A 23080-nucleotide genomic window follows, 5' to 3' on the forward strand; every position below is an offset into this window, starting at 1 on the left:
CAGAACCCATTCACAGTATAAAACCTTTATAACACAGTATAAACCATGAAGAAGAGAATTTTAGGAGTAAAAACCAAAAGAGTACTGAAAATTTATTCAATAGTCAAAAGTAATCTCAAAATCAAACAAACAAAAAAAAAACTTAGTAATAATTAGAACCGGGGCTGGGGATTTAGCTGAGCAGCATAAGCGCCTGCCTTGCAAGCAGGCAGTTGGGAGTTCGATCCCTGGTACTGATAAAAACGAAAAAGACCAAAAAAAAAAAAAAATTAGAATCGATGTTATATTCACTTTAAGGAAGTAAAGCAGCCTAGAAGGCTGTCTCTTGAACAAAGTATAATCAGATAAAACTTAAACAATTGAAAAATGAAACTTAAATAATCTGTCTCATATTCTAATCACACAATCTCATTTATCCTCTAATGAAAGGTGCTTAGGCATATCTGGAATGCTTAACATTACACAGCCACATTTCATTTGGTTAACTTCTTCCATTTTAGACTTTTTATCTAAAAAAGTATACTCTGTTGGAGCACCCTTTTTCTTTTATTTCTTTCCTTTTTTTTTTTTTTGGTTAACACTTTTCTATTGGGATTTTTTGTCCTGCAGGAAAAAGAAGAATTTTAATATAGTCACAGCTGGATTGAAGCAAACTGACTTGTTATGAACACATGTGATTACTGAGTCAAATAAAATGATGATTACATTGAAGCTAATGCTCATAAATATGCCAAATGCTATTTAGTTGTCAGATGTAGCAAGCAACATAGGGTGAATCAGGAAGACAAACATGTAAACAGATAGTACTGAATATAAAATAGGTACTGTTAACATTGATTTCATATAGAAGGTATACAAAAATCATCAACTCAATCTGGAATATAAAGACCTTGTTTTCAAAGAATTTAAAATTTCCTGAAGAGCCAAATCATATGCATATGAAAAACATCCAAAAATATAAAACTAAATGTGAAAAAATATCAAGAATGAAATATCACAGGGAAATCACAGTAAAATCACCACCAACTACTGTCAATAGAAAAAAATGCTATACAAGAGGTTAGCTCCTTAAGTAGAGATGATTTGGACAGGCAGATGGAATGTACAAGTTCACTGCGAACAAGAAAAATAACTTAAAGTCACAGAACAAAGAGCAAGCATGACTTGTATGGGGAACAGTGAAGCCATAGCACTGGCTCAAATGCAAAGTTTGTATTAAGATCTAACGAAAATAAGGCTGGATAGGTTCAGGTGAGTCCAGTTAGCATACAGGCTTGAATGACAGGCCAAAGAACGCAGACTTGAGATCAAGTGTTTTAAAAGATAAAGATAAATCAGGTGTAATCTCAGGAATAATACTGAGTCCCGGAACCTTACCTGTATTTTGGATGGGAATTATAGTAACAAAACCATCTTGCAGGTAATGTAGATGGATCTACTTTGCCAGGAAGCTTCCTCCATTTTAGACATTCATCACATTGTACCCATGTCTGATCAGGAATCTTCCTGAATGACAAAAACAGAAGTGTAACTATGTATCCCCTAGTTCTGTGCTTTGTTTTATATTAGAAAGGCACAATAAAAAAAAGGCACAATCAAGTGAAAATCCTAATTTTATATATAAAATGTGTTACAAATACTATAGTTTAGATGTCTAAATGTGTATATTTTGAGCTTCATAGATAAAAATGATGGAAATATATCAGATATTGATATGAAAAATAACAAGTACATATTAACATGATAAGATTATCATTACTTATGGAGTGTAATAGTAGTTATCCTGAAATCTCTTGTTTTAAGAAATCAATAAATAGGGCTGGAGGTTTAGCTCAGTGGCATAAGCACCTGCCTTGGAAGCAGGCAGTCGTGAGTTCGATCCCCGGTACCGATAAAAAGGAAAAAGACAAAAAAAAAATCAATAAATAATTTTAACTCTAAAAATTAACTTGACCAACACTCAGGAGGCTGAGGCAAGAAGATCATTGCAAGTTCGAGACCAGCCTGAGCTACAAAGTGACTTCAAGGCCAGCCCAAACTGCATAGTAAGACCCTGTCTCAAAAAGACAAATAATTAATTAATTAATTAAAAATTAACTTGAGAAAATCATTTTATATATTATTACCAAGAAATAAAATCCATAGTCTCATTTTAGTTGCTTCTGTTTAGTCATATAACAAGACTTAAAATGCATTTAGAAGAGTCAACGAACCAATGAAGTCAATGAAAACATCTGCCATTTCCCTGCAGATGCCCCCTGTTCTCACTTATATTTCAAAATAAACAATTAATTTCAAGTGCTTCAATCAAAAATTTATTAGGTTGATATTTTTCAAACTTAACTTTTAAAAGCACTAAACATTTTATTAAATTTCATATCCAGAATTGGTGGCACCAAACCAACAATTGTGTTATATTATTAAAATAGTCTTCCAGAGCTCGATTCTTAAAATTCATAATCCCATTCACAGCTGGAACTGGACACCAGATACCTACATCTTAAAGTGAATCTGTTTCTCTATGAAAAGAACTGGCTTATATATGATAGACAAAGTCAGTACCTATGGTGTGAAAAGGTAGGATGGAGCAAGAAGAAGGAAGGCTATAGAAAAGATATAAAGAAGGAAGAGAGGCACTTCATGTTAATTTCACCAGTCCAGTAAATTCCGCGTATGTTACACTTACACTGCTTTTATAGATATTCCCCCAGAGTGGTATGGTTCTTTTAAGCCTAGTTTAGCAATTTTCTTATCATTTTAAGTGATTCTTTTTTCTGGTTATAAAAGTGATAGCAGGTCAATTGCAAAAACTAGAAAATATAGAAAACACTAATAACTCCTTTACCACTCAAACATAATGTCTTTTTCTTTCGTAAAATTCTTTTTTAGTTTGAGACAGGGTCTCTCTATGTAGTTTAGGCCTCTGATGTCTATGTATATTTTCACACAGCTGCCGTTTCATTGAGAGCCAGAGTCAGCAAAAAGTTTAGGACATGGAGTGTTATATCAGCTTTGGTTCTACTGCATGGTTATGGGAAAGTCTCTTGTAGAAAGATGTAAATATTGTTCTTTGAGGGACAGGCCTATTTAGTGACAGTAACTCTCTGCTTTGGATTACATGTGGAACATGGTGACGCTTCACTCCAGGCAAGAAGGAGAGGCTTTTAGCTCATGTTTGTATTAAATAGAAGTTGGGGAAGTCATACTGCATACTCTATTTTCCACAAAAATTTGGTGGTTCAGAACCTTTGTTTAGGGGCCTGACTGCTTATATTTGAACCTTGGTTCTATCACTTTCTACTTGCTAACCTTGAGGAAGTTATTTAAATTCTCTGTGTATTGGTTTCTACAACTGTAAAGAAATAATAATCTATCTCAGACTTATCGTGAAGATTAAATAAATGACATGTAAAGAACTTAGAATAATATCTATCAATTAATTACTCAGAAATACATATCAGAATTACAATTCTGCCTCTAATACATACACTCTCTAGTAATATACTAATATCTGTTTAACTGCATTAAACAGTGCTAACTTGAAAGATAAAATGGTGTCTCATCTTAACTTGCATTTCTTTAAAAGCCATGGAGGAGGAACATAAATTGACATCCTTAGAATAAGGAGAAAATAAATATATAGGTGGTGATTTCCATTTCTATTTATTTAATCATTAGTGTATGTTTACAATTCATAATAAATACATTCACCATGGAGAAATGGTAGATATGCCTATCACATCATGATCATTTTTACTTCCCCTTTCACTACTTTCCCTTCCTTCTCCCAAATGAACTTTCAACACTCTAATCTCTATACTGAAAGTGACATAACAGTATATGTGTTGATATCCACTCTGTCCTCTGTATTATACTACTTTGCTCACTTATTAATGTATTTCATCCTATTTGGTATATAATTCCCTATTTTAGACGCAAATTCTACATTTTCTCTCATATGCCATGTTCTATATTTCTACTCTGAAATACTAGTTCATTCCCAACAATATTCATTAGGAATAAAAGGAAAATTTGCTAACATGTCTAAACAGCTACTCTGCCAGGAACTGTGCTAAAAGTGTGATGCCACCTAATTCAATATACTTTAAAGAAGTGAGGTAAATTATTTATCCAAGTCCATCTAACTATTAAGAAGCAGATCTTGACTTTTCAAGTCAGGAATGTCTGATGTAAATGATCATCATCTTCCATTATATTATACTGCCACTACTAAACTAACAGTACCAAATTCTTCACATTTATGATCCAAACTGTACAAGTGTTAAGCCAGAATGAAGAAGGTAAGAAAGAAAATGATGCAATTAGTACCCGTGCTTTCTCATTTTTGGATAAACTTTCTGGTGTAAAAACCACCTTTCACCATTGTTCATTCCATTTGTTCTACGGATATTACCCCTAATACTTTTACATATAATGAATTTTATTACTTATGGTACTGACTTGGTTACAGTTGAAGTTTCAAACTTCACTTGTGATGTCTTTTCCTTCCAATAAGCATTGAGCTTCTGAGCAAGGGCAGTTATTGTTAATCTGAAAGAAAATGTAAGACAAATGTCAAAGTTCAGCACTATTAATTTTTTTCCATTTTTAAGAAGCTCTCATTTAATAGAAAGCAATAATTTATAGTATTCAGCTTAGTTTGGAACAAACATTAAGAAGGTAAGATGGCAGCCCACTGAATTTGAAAACTATGTATCATACTAAAATCATACTGTTGAGTAACTACTTTAATTCAAAAGATAAAATGGATATGAGGCCTAAAACGTAGAGTTCTACAAAATTTGAGGGGTTATAGAATCATGGAATAGGTAAGTTAACCTTAGAGACTGCAACAGAAGACCGCTTTGCAGAGATAGGATGTAGGCAAATTCTGATAAGTTGATAGTAAGTTATTTGTCAGATGACAGGTAAATGATTCATAACCCAGTCAAAACTCAGATGTTCAAATACTGCACTTTACTATAAATCACTGAAGTATTAACTTTAACATATCTATAGCTTCTGCATCCAAATGGTGATCACAGTAGTAACAACACTAATGGTGAAAAAAAACCTTCAACATTCTACCACCTAGCTATTCTAGCTTGAATCAGAGCCTCATACACTCACAGGTGGGTCTTTTCAAAAGGTGGCTGGATCTAGGGTGTGTGAACATGGATTAAAGGTGAACATGCATTAAAGATTAGTCCTTTAACTGGATGGCATAGTTCTGGGTATGGTCAAATGGATTTAGTGAAGAGACAAACTCCATCCTAAATGTGGGTGGCACCAATCAGTAGGCTTATAGCTGAGTGGAATGTAAAGGGACAGAAGAAAGACAGGCTTGCTGCCTTCCTGTCTGCCATGCTATGGATGATTTAGCCTCTGCCATGCTACCCTGCCTTGGGCCAGGCTGACTATGGAGTAAAACCTCTACAAACATGAGCTAAAATATGCTTTTCTTCCAACCTGTGAGTGTTGAGTATTTTCTCCAGAAAATAAAAAGTAACTAAGACAAATTTGGATTAAGAGAAATAGAGTTATGTTTGTAACACTACCTGACTATGTAGTTCAGAAACCTTGGAATTGGCTTGTGGAGTTTGGAAAGGTTTAGAGATGCTTGCTGAAGAAGCAGCATGGAAATGCTGTAAGCAGAACTTGATTCTAGTCAGAGCTCAGAAGACCAAAATGTTGATAGAAGTGCTTCTGGTAAAGACCAGCCTCAGAAGCTTTCTGTTGGGAAGAAGGACTCCACAGGCAATTGGATTCTATACCATATTTTGCTGCCAGAAAAATATGTCTACATTTTACTGATGTATGGAGAAACCAAAGGAGACCATGAATAAGGAACAGTAGACTAATCTGGCAGAAGAAATTTCAAGGCAGTCTAATGTTAAGGTGGCATGGCTACAGTTGGAAGCTCTAAGCCAGATCTGTATTGAGAATAAAAAGCAAAGGGTTTAGCAGAAAGATTTGAGTTTGGCTAGAAAGAAAACTCCAGCAAAATTGTGGCCTGCAAAGACAAAACAGAGCAGAACTTGGTTGCTGAAAAAGACTAGTAGTAAAAAACCAAGTATTTTGAAAGATGACAATAGAAAAGATGGCCTGAAGGTATCACAAGAACCAATAGGACTCTACTCTTTGCACCTTCAAAATTTCAAAAGTGAAAGACTTTGCTTTGAGAAGAGACTCCTTGAGTACTCTGTTCCAGAATGGTGATGGACTAGAAAATTTCTCAGGATTGGGTTCATAGTGCTCAGCAATCCAGGCACTCAATGCCTATAGCCAAGACAGAAAGAAACCTGGCTACAGCTACAGCTGGCAGCAGACCTTGGCGTCATCCATATGATGAGTACTGGCTTTAGGAACATGTAGAGTGCAAGAGTTGCGGGGCTAGGAACGTTTCCACTCAGATGTTAGAAGAATGCCTGGGAGGCCAGCCAGTGCACCCAAAAGAGCAGTGTGTGAAGCTGTTAGTGTGAAGCTGAAGATGCAGTGGAGATTCCAGAAAGATGAAGCCGGGAATGTGAATTATCTGAAGAAAGCCACAAAGAGTGAGCAAAGCCAGGCCAGAAGAAAGACGTAAGAACTAAAACCACTAGCAGTGCCACAGGGGTGGAGTCACCCAAGCCCTTTGGAGTTCACACCTTGCTACTGATTGCCCCAGGTACTGGACATGGAACTACAGGGTTTATTTTTCACCCTGCTGCATTTTAGTCTTGTTTCAATTTCATTCCTTTCTATTCTCCCTATTTGGAATAGTAATATTTATCTTGTGCCAATTGTATGTTGGAAATGCTTAATTTTCTTTTCATCTTTACAGAGGTTTGCAGGTAAGAGTTTGCCTTAAATCTCAGATGGAGAATTTGGACGTAAGACTTTGGCAACTCTTGGCGATGGGGTAAATGCATTTTCCATAAAGGGATGCACATGAGTCTATTGGAGGTCAGGGGTGAAATGTTATGGCTTCTATCTAGGTGTCCTTGCCCAAAGATTCATGCATTCATAAGTGGGGCTTTTTAGAGGTGGTTAGATCTAGGGTGTATGATATCTGGATTAGTCCTTTAATTGGATTAGGATAGGTTTGTGTGTTTGTGTGTGTGTGAGTGTGGTTAAATGGATTTACTGAAGTGGGAAGACCCATCCTAGGTGTGAGTGGCACCAATCAATAGGCTTGTAGCCCAGATGGAATATAAAGGGACAGAAACAAGACAGGCTTACTGCCTTCTTGTCTGCCATTCTATGGATTGTTTCTCCCCGTCATGCTACCCTGCTTTGCAGCTAGCCAACTGTGGAGTGAAACCTCTACAAACTGTGAGCTAAAATAAACCTTGCCTCTTTTTTTTTGTCTTTTCCTTTTTTTATCGACACCAGGGATTGAACTCATGACCACACACTTGCAAGGCAGGCGCTTATGCCACTGAGCTAAATCCCCAGCCCCATAAACCCTGCCTCTTTCAACTTGTGAGTGTCAGGTATTTTGTCCCAGCAATGAGAAAATAACTAAGACAATAGTTATTATGGGAGGCTATATCTGAGTTATGGCTCTTGGATTATCTCTTACCTCTCTTCTCAAACACACAACAGTAGGTTCAGGGTCAACAACAAATATAATATTAAAAGTTAAAACCTGAGTTTACTTTTTAATCTGCTAACTTTCTTTTTTTACAAAAATTGATAACTTTGTAATTAGTAGTTCATATTTAATTCTACATCCCAGGATTACTACCAATGCAGATCTATACATACCTAAATACTGAATTTAATACCTAGATTTTATTTTTGCAGTACTAGAAATTGAATCTAGGGCCTCACATATACTAGGCCAGTCCTTTGCTGCTGAGCTACATTTCAAGCTCTGTTTTAAATTTTATTTTGACTTAGGGCATTGCTAAGTTGCACAGGCTGGTCTCAAACTTGTGATGCTTTTGTTTCAGGCTTGTAGGAGTACCTACAAGGTATGTGTCACCATGTCGAGAAGAATGTAGAATTTTTAAAAATCTCACCTTCTGGATCATTCTTCAAGAATTCTGAAGACCACTTATCATCATAAGATAATCTCTTTCCCACTTTCAAAATACTCATATTAGATCTTCACTATACAGAGGTTAAAATAATCATGAGTTTTCTTATAAATTCTTAGTTCCCCCTTACCTACCAACATTTCTATTTCTATGTTTATCCTTCTCTCAAGTTACAGACTTAGAAAAATTCTTTGTTTCCCCTTAAAAGTCTACTTAAACTTCCTCAAAAAGAAGAGGATTCCATGGGCTTCTGGAAAGGTGTTAGACTAGGAAGCACAGGGACCGTATCTCCTTACCTAGACAACAATTATTCAACATTCAGATATCTACATGACTATGATTTACCAAAAAATGTGGATAAAAAGAATATGTGGAATACTCTAGAAATGCCTTTTGATAAGACTGGGGATGTGGTTCAGTGATGGAGCCCTTGCCTAGAATGTGCATGGCCCTGGATTCAACCCCAGTACTAAAACACTCAAACCAGAAAAAACAACTAAACACTGCAGGAGCTTTTAGAACTATGGTTATGTTAACAGTCTTTTAAAGAACATTGAGCTTTCAATCACAAATAAAGTAATGTAAAATATAGCTTAAAAGAAACTTGAAATACATAGAACGGATCTATTATGGAAGCCTCCTATCAATAAACATGGAATTAAATTTTTATTTGAAAGTTGAAGAGCCAGGCATGGTGGTAAATGCCTGTAATACCAGCACTCAGGAGGCTGAGGCAGGAGGATCACCACAAGTTTGAGGTCATCCAGGGCTAAAAGTGAGTTCAAGACCAGCTTAAATTGCCAGTGAGACTGTCTCAAAAAGACAAAAAAAAGTTGAAGTTTTTCAACTGACAGTTGAAAGATGAAATTTAACAGACTATTAATAGAAATGTAGATGTCAAATATTTCACTGGTGAAGACTTGGAATGAAATAGAGAAATACGGCATAAATAACACGAATTGTTTCAGAGAAAGCCTAAATCATTGTAAACAGCCTGTTAGAAATATGGATGTTAAAAGCATTACAAATGAAGTCTCAGAAGGAAATGGAGAACATGTTATTGACAAATGAAGGAAAGTGGTAGAAACCTTATCAGAACCATGTTCTACAGTAATGCAGAAAGCACAATTTGTAAATGAAGAAACTGAAATTTTAAGTGAGGAGATCTCCAAGCAAAGTGTTGACAGGCTGGGATTCTCTGGATCTTCATGTAAAACACAAGAGGTAAGAAATAAACTAAGGGAAGAACTGCTAAGCAAAAATGAACAAGATTTGATGATTTGGAAAATTCTCAACCCATCTTTTTTTTTTTTTTTTTTTGGCTTTTTGAGACAGAGTCTTATTATGCAGTTCAGGCTGGCCTTAATTCACTTTGTAGCCCAGGTTGGCCTCAAGCTTGCAGCAATCTTCCTGTCTCAGCCTCCCAAGTGCTAAGATTACAAGCATATGCCTCTCAGACCATCTAAATTCCAAAAGATGGTATAATTTTGTTATGTTTTATATCTAGATGTTCCCCACAAAACCTCATGTACTCATAGGTGGGGCTTTTTGATTATGATGAGTCTAGGATAGGTGTATGTGAATTAAGTGTGTGTGATAACTAAATTAGTGGAGTATAGTTCTGGGTTTGGATAACAGAAAGGCCTACTTTGAGTGTGTGTGGCACCATCCAAAAGGCTTTTAGGCTGGATGGGATAAAAGAAAAAGGAAGGCTTGTTGCTTGCTGCTTGATCCTTCCTGCCTGGTCTACCATGGACTATTTTTCCTCTGTGATGCCCCTCTGTTATGCCACCATGCCTTGGAGTCAGTGAACAATGGATTGAAACCTCTACAAGCTGTGAGCCAAAATAAATCTTTCCTCATGTAACTTTTGATGTTGGGTATTGTCTCAGCAATGAAAAAAATAATTAAGACAAACTTGGAGACTACCAAGAAAGTACTATCTATAGAAAAAGCTACCCTTGGGATTACACAAACTTTTAGTAATATCTCACTAAGATCAAAAGGTCAGTATTCACACAAAAGGCATTTTGAAAAGATTAAGCACATCACTCTGATCTCCACAACTATCTCAATTGAAAACAAGATGTCATGGTTTATGTTTGTGTCCCCCCAGGCCTCATGACTTTGCATTGTTCATTTGTGATGGTTCATTATATAGTGCTTGGATTGATGGTGTCAGTGCTCCACCCACATAGGGGTGGAGCCAGGATGTGATGTAATGGCAGGAAGAAGGTGTGTCTTTCTCTTTGCTGGTTCGAGTTTGCTGCTGGCGGCCGCCATGAACTGCAGCCCAGCCATGCCTGCCTGTCTTGGAGCCAAGTGAGTGTGGACTGAAACCTCCAAAAACTGTAAGAAATAAACCTTTCCTTTCCCAACTTTGCGCTTCAGGTATTTTGTCTCAGCAACGAGCATAAAGTAACTAAGACACAAGAACATATATTATCTAGGAAATCTGTGTCAAGAATCTCTTGTTGGAGAGTGTGAATATCTATAACACTGAGGAAGACCTACAAGTTTTTGAGAATGGTATAAACACTAAAGGTCTTCCAGACTGAAAAGTATGTGGAAAGTACAGAATAAAAGGAGCTTGTTGGACCTTCACAGTTCTAGTCAGAAAACAGACCGATAAAACTCAGCTGCAACCACATGAACTTCATGAACAAGGTAAGATTATTTTGAGGGTGAAAGCATAAGCCCAGAGGACAGAGGTTCAAGCCCCAGAGTTGAAATTCAGTTTTTGAGTAGGATTTTGAATAGGACTGAATATGACTGAATAGGATTGAATTCCGTTTTTGAATAGGATTGAATATGCCTAGATGGGTGTTTGAAACATCTTGGTGATTCCTTTTATTTTCTGTTCCATTTCCGCTTACTTGACCTAGAATATGTATAAGTGGTATGATGTCTCAATACTGCATTTTAGGTTTAAAATGTACAGAAAGAAAAGGAAAAAAGAAAGAAAGGAAGGAAGAAAGGAAGGAAGGAAGGAAAGAAGAAGGAAAAAAGAGAAAGAAGGAAAAAAGAGAAGGAAGGGAGAAAGGGTGGTAGGAAGATATCTGGAGATGGAGAGGAATTTTGCTTCAAGATTCTCATGCTCACAGTATAACCAATATTTAATTCTGATAATGAGATTTGGAACTTGTTAGCTGATGACACGTAGTTGAAATTTTATGCTCTCAGTTTACACTGTAATAGGATAAGACTTTTGGGATGTGGGGATGGGGTGCACATTTCACATATGCAAGGTGTCATGGTTTATGTCTGTGGCCCCCAGGCCTCATGAGTTTGCATTGTGCATTTGTAATAGTTCATTATCTAGTGCTTGGATTGACAGTGTCAATGCTCCACCCACTTAGGGGTGGAGCCAGGATGTGATGTAATGGCAGGAAGAAGGTGTATCTTGCTCTTTGCTTGTTCCTGCTTGCTGTTTGCAGCCGCCATGAACTGCGGCCTAAGCCATGCCCACCTGCCTTGGAGCCAACTGAGTGTGGACTGAAACCTCCAAAAACTGTAAGAAATAAACCGTTCCTTTCCCAATTTGGGCTTCAGGTATTTTGTCTCAGCAAGGAATAAAAAGTAACTAAGATACAAGGTAAATCTTAGGAGACCAGGGAGCAGATTTTGGTAAACAAAATAAAAGTCTTACAAAGATATTATAACCTAGTCTCTGAAACTTGTGACTATGTCAAGTCATATAGCAAAGGGAAGCTCAAGATTGAAAATGGAATTAAGGTTACTTGTTGGCTGATCTGAAAACGGGAAGATTATCCTAAATTAGCCAATGAGATCACAGTTGTCTTTGAAAGTGGAAGGGTGGTACAAAGAGTTAGAATTAGTAGAGTTGTGATGACAAGAGGCAAGGTCGCCAGAGTGACACAAAGTGAGGAGAATTCAACCTATCATCATTGCTGATATTAAAATTGGAGGAAGAAGGCTTTGGGCCAAGCACTGCTGGAAGCCTCTAGAAGTTGGAAAAGGGAAGGAAATGGATTCTCTCCTAACCTGCAGAAAGGAATAAGGCTTGCCAACACCTTATTTTTACCCACTGGAATCTTCATGAGGCTTCCAAACTATTGAATTCTATGACAATAAGTGTTCTAAGTCACTATATTAGTGACAATTCATTACAATAGAAGACCTTATTGTTCATAGACTGGAGTTGAGTATCACTTTATTTCCTAGAAAAATGTGTGTGTTACTTATTGCCATATTGCTTAAGTTTTTTTTTTTTTTTTTTTTTAATGGGTACCGGGAATCGAATTCACAACCACACGATTGCAAGGTAAGCACTTATGCCACTGAGCTAAATCCTCAGCCTTATCGCCATATTGTTAATATTTGCTTTCATACTATGGTGAAGTAGAGTGATTGTGAAAGAGACCATCTGGCCTCAAAGCTCAAAGTATTTACTTTCTGGTTCTTAGAATATGTTTGCTAGTTCTTGCTCTCGGATTTGGCTCTACTTTATCCATCTAACTTGATTTCCCTTCACTCCAGTTACATTTCTTGCTCTCTGCTCCCATAGTGATAACATTCTGAGGTCCTGTCACTACCTTGGGTTAAACTAGAACTCCACCTTGGAATTCTTTTCCTTTTTTACTCTAAACCTGGTGTTATTTAAGGTATGTCTAAAATCATACTTTTACCTATTTTATTCTATCAGGGCATTTTTCTTATAATGTACCTGTTAAGTTCTGAATGATCACAGTCATTTATTAGTGTCTAATTTGTTTCATATATGTGACAATCTATTATTAGAAAGAAATCAACTATGTTTTGAATTTCTCTGGAAAATTCTACAAGGGCTAGCCACTGTGTTATGCACCAGAGTAGTGTTCAACAAATATGCATTTAAGATGAAGTTCAAGCTAGCAATGTTTTAAGTTTCAGCCTTCAGAGTTGTAGCCGAAATCTAATATCCATAAATGTTAAAAATGATAATACAGATGACTTATAGATACTGAAGCGCTATTATGGCTGGCATCTCTTTTTTTTTTCTTTTCGTTTTTATCAGTACCAGTACCATATTTTTCATTTTTATCAGTATCAGGCATCGAACTCATGACCGCACACTTGCAAGGCAGGCACTTATGCTACTGAACTAAGTCCCCACCCCCTACAGCTGGCATCTCTTATTTAGAGCTTTAATATTCATAATATACATGGGATCTGTTGTGATAGCAGGCAACCATCTCCAAACATTCTTTCCAATATCCATATTTTTAATCTAAACACCTTTCATTTTAAGTAAAAAAAAAAATAAGTACAAAACAACAATAGGGCTGGGAGTGTAGCTCAGTGGTAGAGTACATGCTTAGCATATGTATGGCCCTGGAGTCAATACCCAGAATAAAAGAGGTGTGGTAATAATATCAGAATTGGCTAAGAATTATGCAAATGTATCATTCCCAAAAGAATGTGTGCAAGCACATTAGTTCTTTATTTTCACAGATTAAACTTCTTAATCCTGTATGCTTAACTGAATAGAATACTGTATGTTTAACTGAATAGAGTATTTAGGGCCAACTTTTAAAAAGTATTTGGCAAGGACCTCAAACTCATCATACAAACTAGACATTGAAAAACCAAGGGACCAATGTGTCCAGAATTTGAAATGTAAATATGAAGTGGCAGGGTAGCAAAGACAATATAGAAATATGTTAAACAATCTTTCATAGCTACAACCATTTAATTAACAACTCTTTAAATTTTAACAAATCTTAATTATTTAGGTAAACATCGGAAATTCACTACTCTTTCTGTTTGAGAGACCAATGTGGCTCTGAGACATTTGTTAAATCAATGCAATTTGTAAACCTCCTAAGAGTCAAGTCCTGGTAAAAGATCTCCATTATGGGTCAGATCCATATTTAAATGACCACTTATTTAGACTGAAGGCACCTAGGTGTCATAACCATTGAATAACCTGAATGAATTCTTATGGTTCCACATAAATCAAGGCACAAGTCTTAACTAACTTTCTTACAGCTTTGGTCACACAAAAAGAGATTTAGGAAATAATTTTTCTCCCACTCTAAAAAAATATTTTTTTACTGTGACATCAAAGAAATGATACCAACTTATCCTGATGACTTTTGTCCATACTTCCAGGATAGCCTTTTTCTGGCCTTACATATATTTCCCTCTACTTAGAATGTCCTTCTTCTGTTTATTCACTTAGAAAACTTCAACTTTCCCTTCAGGTTTAAACTCAAATGTAATCTATTAGTCAAGCCTTCCTTGATTCCTTTAGGTATTTTTTTCTTTTTTTTCCTTTAGGTATATTTAAAAGTTCTCATTTTGCATATTGCCTCATTAACAAGATTACTTTATAGATATTTAAGTTTCATATTGGTATATGTCTTATCAAACTTGTTCCTTTTATCCTCCATAAGAATGAAAAGTAAGCATCAAGGACTTACTTTTGATCCTTATGTCCTTTATACCTGATATATAGGTAGATTCATAATTCTTGATGAAAGGAATAAAATGATCCTTTCTTCTCATAAATGTTTTTCAAACCTCTTCTAACTTGGCTTTCATAATTCCTTTCTTTATCTCATAAAAATACTGCTATTGGTTCAGATGCTATGTCAAATTGCTTATTGATTCTAAACCTTTGTCTTTCCTCCTTTCTTAAAATGCATCTATGAAAGCACACATATTTCTTGCTGTTCCAATACTTTCTAAGTCTATTCATTAGAGTCATGAAAAAGTTTTGGAACATGTTTCAAAAAATATCCCCCAACATACTCAGTATTTTGAGATACACTCATGTTTTTACATTAACATCAATACAGCTTTTTATTTTACCAAATGACTCCCATATTCTTGCTATAATTTATAAAAGTAAGATTTATCTCAACTGGATTCATATATCAAATATCTATAAGCTTTAAAAATAAAATAATTTCATCATTAATCTTTGAAACTAGACCTCAAGTAATTCTCAGTTAAGTTATTCAGCTGAGTTTTAGAGATGGCTGTAGAGGTTTCAGAGTATAGACTCATATCTGAACGCAGTTAGGAGAAACACCTCAGTTTGGCAGTGACTCACCGGTACTCCTTGGTGTATTCAAAGTCTTGTTTGTTATAGGCAGGTTTTAGGAAATTGCACTCAATGACTCCAATTACTCCCATACCTTCTCCTTGAGTTGGCTTAGAAGAAAAATATTAATTTCAACATTTATATTACTGTTGACTGCCTGAAGGCACTTCCATTTTATTCCAAACAATAATAGAAAGGTTACATAATGTCTATGGGCAAGGAAAGGCTATCAAGATCTAGAGAAATATTCAGAATGTACTTCGATACATTGTAAGTATTGTGTAGAACTAGAAACTAATAAATTCTAGAGCAGAGATTTTCAATGATTCATAAATTCTTAGGAATATTTAAGATTAATAACTCATTCACCCACACAATCTTCACTTTCACTTGCTTTATATTCTAAGATTTCCCTAAGAGTTCATTTGAGTAAAGAATTAGGATACTATTAAAAGCAAAATTATATACTACTCTTCTAAAATGAAATGAAATTTCAAATGGAAAAGAGTTTTAAAGATTTTATGTGAACATTAAGCCCTCACACTACCTATTAAAGTAAGCATTCTCCTCACATATACAGCCTACCAAAGAACTACAAGATACAATTTGCAGTGATTATTAAGGACAGCTGATACAAGAGGTTTGCGGATTTAAATATATATATATATATATATATATATATATATATATTTATATAAATTCTTTAATGGAAGGAACTGAATTAACATATAATTATAGACTGTTACGCAAACGTGAGTTGTCCTAAGGTGCATAACAAGGAAAAAACCAAGATAGGCCAAAAATTAGCTATTTGGGGCCTTATATAAATATCCTTCTATGTAATATAGGGCAATCTATTATTTGTTTTGTTTTAGCAATCTGATCTACAAGCAACAAAAGTGATACTTGTGAAAATTACTACTTTGGATTATCATTAAACCATTAAAAATAATGGTAACATTTATATAGTTTGATTTAGAAAATATTGTCATTCGCCTGCCTTGCAAGCAGGCAGTCGTGAGTTCGATCCCTGGTACCGATAAAAACGAAAAAGACAAAAAAAAAAAAAAAGAAAAGAAAATATTGTCATAATTTATCCTAGTTAAATCTTTTCTTTTCTCCCAAATTTTTATTAATACATGTTTGTAGCACAGTAATTACATTCCTCGTGGAGAGATGATACATATACAAAAACAAACCAGTCAAACCTGTAAGCTCTCAGGTAAAGAAAGTAAGAGTAACAATATTTTTTTGAGACAGAGTCTTACTATGTAGTTTCACGCTGGCTGAAACTCACTTAGGAAACCAAGGCTAGCCTTGAAATCCAGTGATTCTCCTGCCTCAACCTCCCGAATGCTGGGGTTATAGGCATGTGCCAACATGCTCGGCAATATTAATATTATTGTTTCCATATTACAGGTAGGAAAATTGAGCCTCAGAAAAATTAAATGGTTTATCCAAGGACATAGCTCATAAGTTGAAAATCCCATATTCAAATCTTGGTATTCATCACCAAGTTGTGTCATCTTTTATTATTTATTATCTCCCTAAGGTATTAGAAAGAGGTACCTTACAACTAATAAACTGATGCACCTGGCAGAGTTGCTGGTATTCTAACTTCCTTTTACTAACAGTCACCGAGAAAATGCATTTCAGTGAAGTTTCTGGGTTAACATCTGAGAAGAATGAGAAGTAGCAGGAGTTTTTGAACACAAAATGATTCACTGGTAACACAGACTTTCAATATCAGAAATTAACAAACAACATGAGATGGGAACAAAAACCATTAATGAATCTATCTCCTTTATAAGTTTTAAATTCTGCTCATATAATTTTTAGTCTTCTGTGACAAAGAAACAAAACACTCACCTTCACCTGGCATCCCACTTTCTCAAATGACTTTATGAGCCGGTTGTTATGATACATCATTATTCCAAAGTGGTTACTTTTCTCGCAGGAGAATCCAAAAGTGATTCTAACTTGCTTATTCTAAGAATAATCATTAAGGAGACAAACACTAGAGGCTTTAGCAGACAAAATACAACAAAAGCCATTGTATATAAATGGTAACTTTCTAGAAGGCACTTAAAAATCTGAAGCTATACAATAGTTGAAAAATATTTTTAACCATTGTCCAAGTAATTCTCTTCTTAGGAATTTATTCCACAGAAGTCCACAAAGTTTTATAAGTTATAGAGTTTTTTCAGTAGAGGAAAAATAAGCAGTTACAGTAGTAGAAAAATAAATATTTTAAATGTCCAACCAAAAGGAAATGATTAGATAAATTCACATGGTCTATCATTCAGCTCTTCAGATCACATCTTTGAAAAATATTTGAGTGCTCACTTGGGCAGCACATATACTAAAATTGGAACAATACACAGAAGATTAGCATGGCCCCTGCACAAGGATGACACGCAAATTCATGAAGCGTTCCATATTTTTCATGTATAAATACTGAATAGTCTCCCTAGTGTAAGAAATGGTAAGAATATATAAAAGTATGTGGTAATCATGATTCCCTATTATATGCTTTGAAGCCTTATAATGTTTTCATTCATTAGTTGGAATGGTTTTATTCTGGGTTGTTTGATTGTTGTCTGTGATGGTATGAACAGCTATTTTGAAGAAAACAAGACATTATAATAGTGTTGACTTAATATCATCTTGTTTTGAAGTCCTACCAAGCTTTTGTTCTTCTGTCTCCATCGGTTTTATCATGTTGTATCCTACTGGATTTTATTATATGTGATAGTATAAATAAAATTTTTTATGGACAAGGAGAGAATATAGTAACCATTTTTTCATTTTCTGTTAGTTGATTCTGAATACCCTGCAATACTTTCACTCTCTTAAATGGTTTTATACTGTTTTGTTATGTTTGTTACTATAGTGTATGAAGGTATACTCAAATATTTCAAGGAAAGAGATACTATGGTAGTTACTGTTATGTTGAGTTGTCTTGTGGTGAAACATATGTTGCTTAAATCGTTCTGTTCTGACCTGTTTTGTTATGTCCTCTTTTATCTTAATCTTTTTTTAAATAAAAAAGAAAAATATTTGAAAGCATTAAAATGCTCATAACAAGAATTATATATATAGATATGTATATAAGCATATAATATATACTTATATACATATGTATATATGTATATATGTATATAATATACACAAACATGCATATACATACACATATGAATAGAAAAGACTGTAAGAAACTATACCAACATACTAGTAGTGAATAAACAATTCACAAAAAAAAATCAAAAAATATTCCTTAACCCTTTCCCAGTTGCTAATTCCTTAACCCAGTTGCTAAATTTGCTGCTAGGGTTCACCGGTTTTGATAAGAGTTATATGTGGTACAGTAAAAATCCACTCACTTATATGCAATTTGGTTAGTCCTTTTAACATGCAAAATACAATGAAAACAAAAGCAACAATACCAAAATCATAGCCAGGTGTTGTGCCTCTAATCCCAGCACTCTGGAAGATCACTAAAGAACAAGGAATCGGAGTATACTGGGGTAGAAAGTGCCTCAAATTTGAAGAAAAAGAACAAGGTGAGGATCTAGGCATTGTGGTGCAAGCCTGTAATTCCAGCATTTGGGAGGCTGAGGCAGGAGGATCACTGAAAGCTCAAAGCAGCCTGGGCTACACAGTAAGTTCAAGGTCAGACAGAACTATAAACAGGGACCTTGTATAAAAAAAACAAAAATAAAAACAAAAACAAAAAAAACCAAATCCAATTGATAACTGAAGAATACATAAATCAGAATCAGTGATCTTGGGAAAATTCTCCAAGGAATTTCATTTTTTTGATGCCTATATTGAAAATGTTTAAACCAAACTGTAACATGGGAGGCAACTAGTCTGACAGGAAGAGAGGGATTAGAAAAGTTGAGGTATGCATAAAATACATGCATAGAAGTTGGCCTGATAGAAACCTACCAAAGGAATAAGCTGGAAACAGAAATGTGACATATCCTAAAATAGTAGTTAAAAAACATTTCTTTAGACTGGCTCTGTTAAACCTATAACATTAGTATTCTAGACCATATAAAATGCTGTTATAACTTATTTGATCACAACGCTAGCTCTGACTGTTAAATTGGGCTTATTTAGGGATTTAAAATACTTTCTTAGTGGACAAGGTATTTTTTGAAAAGGGAAAAAAATGCAGTCTGCTTATAAGTAAAAACCACTTGGCTTTTTAGAATAGGAACAACAATCTTTAATTCTCAGTCAGGCAAAAAAAGACAAAGTAAGATTAATTCCTTTAATAGAGAAAATAGAGTGTGAACATGTTTCTTTGGACAAGATGTGTGCTTGGTTTCTGGAAAATAAAAAAGTGAATCTTCATAACAGTTTTTGATTTCTCAGCTTTTTTATTGTTTAAAACTCATCAATGAAGACTGACCTAATTTCCATTGTTTACCTTAAGATTTTATCTAGTACATATATGAAATCCATTCCCAATGCAATGGGAGCAGAAATGAAAATGAGTAACTGTTCCTCTAAGTGGCTGTCAGTTGAAAATTCATGTTAAACTTGTTAATAATTCATCTCTCCCTAGAAATACTAACCTTTAATTTTCCTCTCTTGACTAGTATCAGTGTCTGTATCTGGTCCTGGTACAACAAAAATAACTTTATACCCAAAAGATTAACAAAGCCTAGTCAATATTACATTTGAATCAATGTGATATATGACAAATTTCCAGTACAAATCAAATATGATATAGAGTTATTTCTTATGGCTGATTCACTGGAAGCAGTCATGTGAGAAATATGCTCACTGAAAAAAGCTGAGGATTTTAAAGTAAGTATTTCTTTTAAAAAATATTTCAGCAGACATTGGAATATATAATCATGAGGAAGACAAGAAGGAAGGAAGTGGGTCCCATGGACAGGAAGAATCTGAAGTGTGAACTGAAGCCCACAAAGAGAGTAAAAAGAAAAATTTCAATGAAGAAGGTGGTAGCTGGTGGTGCCTTTGCCCTGAGCTGGACTCAAGTGTCTGAGAAGAGCTGTTAAAATCTGAGAACACATGGTCACAGTGACAGTGGCAGCTGGTGACCCCAGAGGCCTCTGCAGAGAGACCTGGCAGTGGAGGGGAGCTGCAGACATGGAGGACTGCACTGGCTGGCGGTGAGTGCAGAGGACTCAGTCATCCTGCAGGAGAGAGCACTTGGCCAGGAGCCACTTTGTAGTTGGGCCGGATAAGCCTAGAACCACAACTGCTGCAGGCTTCCTCCAGCAGGCCCTAGCTGGGCACAGACTGATGGAAACTGCTTGGACTGCAGCAAGCCAAGTGAGTTTGGTTTTGGGGCAAGTCTACTAAGGTTATCTATTACTCTATCATAAAGCCGCAGCTGGCTTGCTGGGATAGAGTGGCACGATTTAGGACTCTGTTTCCACAGGCTGTCTACTAGTGAACCTAGAGAAAAACATGGAAGTGGACTATTTGTTTTTATTCTTTCTTTTGTTTGTTTTGTTTTGTTTTATTTTATTCAGTTTGTTTTTCATTTTTTTCACTGTATTTTTAAATGAGTGTTAGAGTGATTCACAACCTCTTTGTGGGTGTGGTTGTGTTCTGTTCTACCTTTTATCTTTTCCATCTCTCTTTTCTTTCAATCTTCTGTACCAGTTTCCCCAAGTTGGCAAGATCTATCTTTGTCCTCCAACTTTACTTGTAATCTCTTTCTCTTTTTCCACTTCTCCATTTTCTCCTTAATCCATTTTAAATTTTAACCTCAAGGGAAAAATTGACACATTACAAACTTATATATTGCATATAATTATTTGGTTTCTTTTACATTTTGTTACATCACAAATGTAGTTCACACAGTTAAAAATTACAAATAAGGGTTAGCTCAGTTTGTTGTCTTATAGGCTATGTCTGATGCTATTGGTACCACTACAGCCAAAATTCACATAATTGTTAGTTGTTGGCCCTGATAATGCATGACTGAGATTAATTTAGGGTCATGGAAAATACTGTGGCATAGTGCCAAAGAACCAGGGCCTCGGCAAAGCGAGCAGCAACTTCTCATCTTTAACAAACTGAACAAATAAGATCTTCCAACAGACTCAAAACCCAAAAAACAGCTACCCCCGGAAGACACCTCAGAGAAATAATCATCACCTAAGGGTCCAAAATACTACAAATAAAGCAACCCACCATAGGCAACTTACAAGCATCATCCCATGAATTAAACTAAAAAAAGAAAAGAAATGAGAAAACAAGATGCAACCTCAGATATCCAGCTCACCACAGACAAACACAGAGCAGTTGAATGCAGACATCTTGTGTTCTTGGTGAATGATTTGGGGATTACAATGTGCTCTGAAATTTTGTTATAGTTTTTTTTTTATCTTTGAATAAAATAGATTTAAAAAAAACATACTTCAGAAGTGAGTATTGTGGTGGATGCTTATAATCTCAGCATGTGGCATGTGAGAAAGAAGGCTCATAAGTTTGAGCACAGCTTGGGCAATTCAATGATTAGCCAGACTTTGTCTCAAAGTTTAAAGAAAAAGGGCCCTGGGTTCAATTTCCAGTAATAAAAGAAAGAAAGAAAGAAAGAAAGAAAGAAAGAAAGAAAGAAAGAAAGAAAGAAAAGGAAGGAAGGAAGGAAGGAAGGAAAGAAAGAAAGAAGGAAGGAAGAAAAGAAAGAAAAAGAAAGAAAGAAAGAAAGGAAGGAAGAATAAATTTAAAAATCTACTGAACCAAAATATCAGGGCTCTTAACTAAAAATTTTCCATGTGGTTTCTGATAAAACTAGTGCATAGATTGACATTTAAGAAATACTTCCTTAGAAGTATAATATTTATATAACATACAATTGTGAATTAGAGAAAGCAAGTGTTTGATTTTTTTTAATCAACTAAAAATATAACCCTACAATGAACAGATCAACTACATCAAGCTATAAGGATACAGTGAAGGTAGGCTTATATATATCATAACCTACATTGGACAGGCTCTTGGCAATCATCTGGGTAGTCACTTTCTTTTGACGCAGAAAAATTTTCATTCGTGGCTTCATATATAGAATACTACAAAATGCCTATGGAACAATGAAGGGAAAGTCATTATGTCATATTGCCAGTTGTTCTGATATCCCCATAAAGTACTGCTAGCTAAGCGCATCCCTTCTGGACAAAGATTTGGCTCAGTTTTTGTATCTCGTTACACTATGTCAATTACCACACTAAAAATGCTGCTATGTTAAACTATCTGAATAGAGATATAAAAAGAATCCTAAAAGGTTGTCATCTTTATATTAACTGTACCTCAATTTTCTTCTATAATATTTTCATGTTATAGGAAATCTTACCTCTCATTGCTGAAGGAAAGCGACCCTTACTCACCCGTAAAGAATACTCTGTTTCTGGCAGCTCAGAGGTAATACCATCAGTCTCTTTTTCTTCTGCATCAATGTCCGATACCAAGATGTCATACTGATCTGTATCAAAGTCTAACTCTGACTTTCCATCTTTGTTTCTGGGTAAAAGAAACAAATACCAATCTAACAAAAACTGGCACCAAAGGACAAAAAAGCACTAGGTACCCAAGAGAGAAGAAACAAAATGAACTAATACCAGGTATCTGTTTTTGTTTGCCCCTTGACCAACATGGCCATGAAATTATAAGCCACTTAATTTGAGGATCATATACTATTTAAGGCATTTCTTATCTACAGAAATCTATTGTTTAATAGTGTTGGCGATGCCAAATTTGTAAGAAAAGGTATGAATATTTCTGTAATTTGATAAGTTAAATTCATGTCAGCTAGCTTCAAACAGGCTGCTATAATAGAGCCCAACTTTCTGGGTATTACTGGATAAGTCACTCAGTATTACTTTTCCCAAATGAATAGATGAATAAAAATCTATTTCTACTAACTTTGGCAACAGTATAAGGACTAATGAGAAACCAATATATCCTCAGATCTACTCACATATCTTTAAAAAAGAAAAGATAATCGAAACAGTATATA

The 23080-nt window shown here is 35.2% G+C and overlaps 1 protein-coding gene and 1 non-coding gene across 3 annotated transcripts in view; one reads left to right on the top strand and one right to left on the bottom strand.

Annotated features, from left to right (window-relative positions):
• Window positions 1–23080, bottom strand: part of Morc4 (MORC family CW-type zinc finger 4) — a 56293-nt gene that overhangs the window by 15213 nt on the left and 18000 nt on the right. For both annotated transcript variants that reach the window (XM_013150231.3, XM_063246242.1), the window contains 6 exons: window positions 22452–22584; window positions 22019–22147; window positions 16945–17064; window positions 15085–15185; window positions 4462–4551; window positions 1378–1506 (listed from right to left, as the gene is read on the bottom strand). In XM_013150231.3, coding sequence (XP_013005685.2) covers window positions 1378–1506; window positions 4462–4551; window positions 15085–15185; window positions 16945–17064; window positions 22019–22147; window positions 22452–22584 — 702 coding nt within the window. The remainder of the gene's footprint in view (window positions 1–1377; window positions 1507–4461; window positions 4552–15084; window positions 15186–16944; window positions 17065–22018; window positions 22148–22451; window positions 22585–23080) is intronic.
• On the top strand, window positions 17414–17520 carry LOC111756163 (U6 spliceosomal RNA). Its single transcript, XR_002790640.1, has one exon. It is a non-coding gene; the product is annotated as a U6 spliceosomal RNA (small nuclear RNA).

The sequence above is a fragment of the Cavia porcellus genome, unplaced genomic scaffold (genome assembly GCF_034190915.1).
Source record: "Cavia porcellus strain 051 isolate PalLab524CR breed Dunkin Hartley unplaced genomic scaffold, mCavPor4.1 scaffold_3, whole genome shotgun sequence".
NCBI classification, from domain to species: Eukaryota; Metazoa; Chordata; class Mammalia; order Rodentia; family Caviidae; genus Cavia; species Cavia porcellus.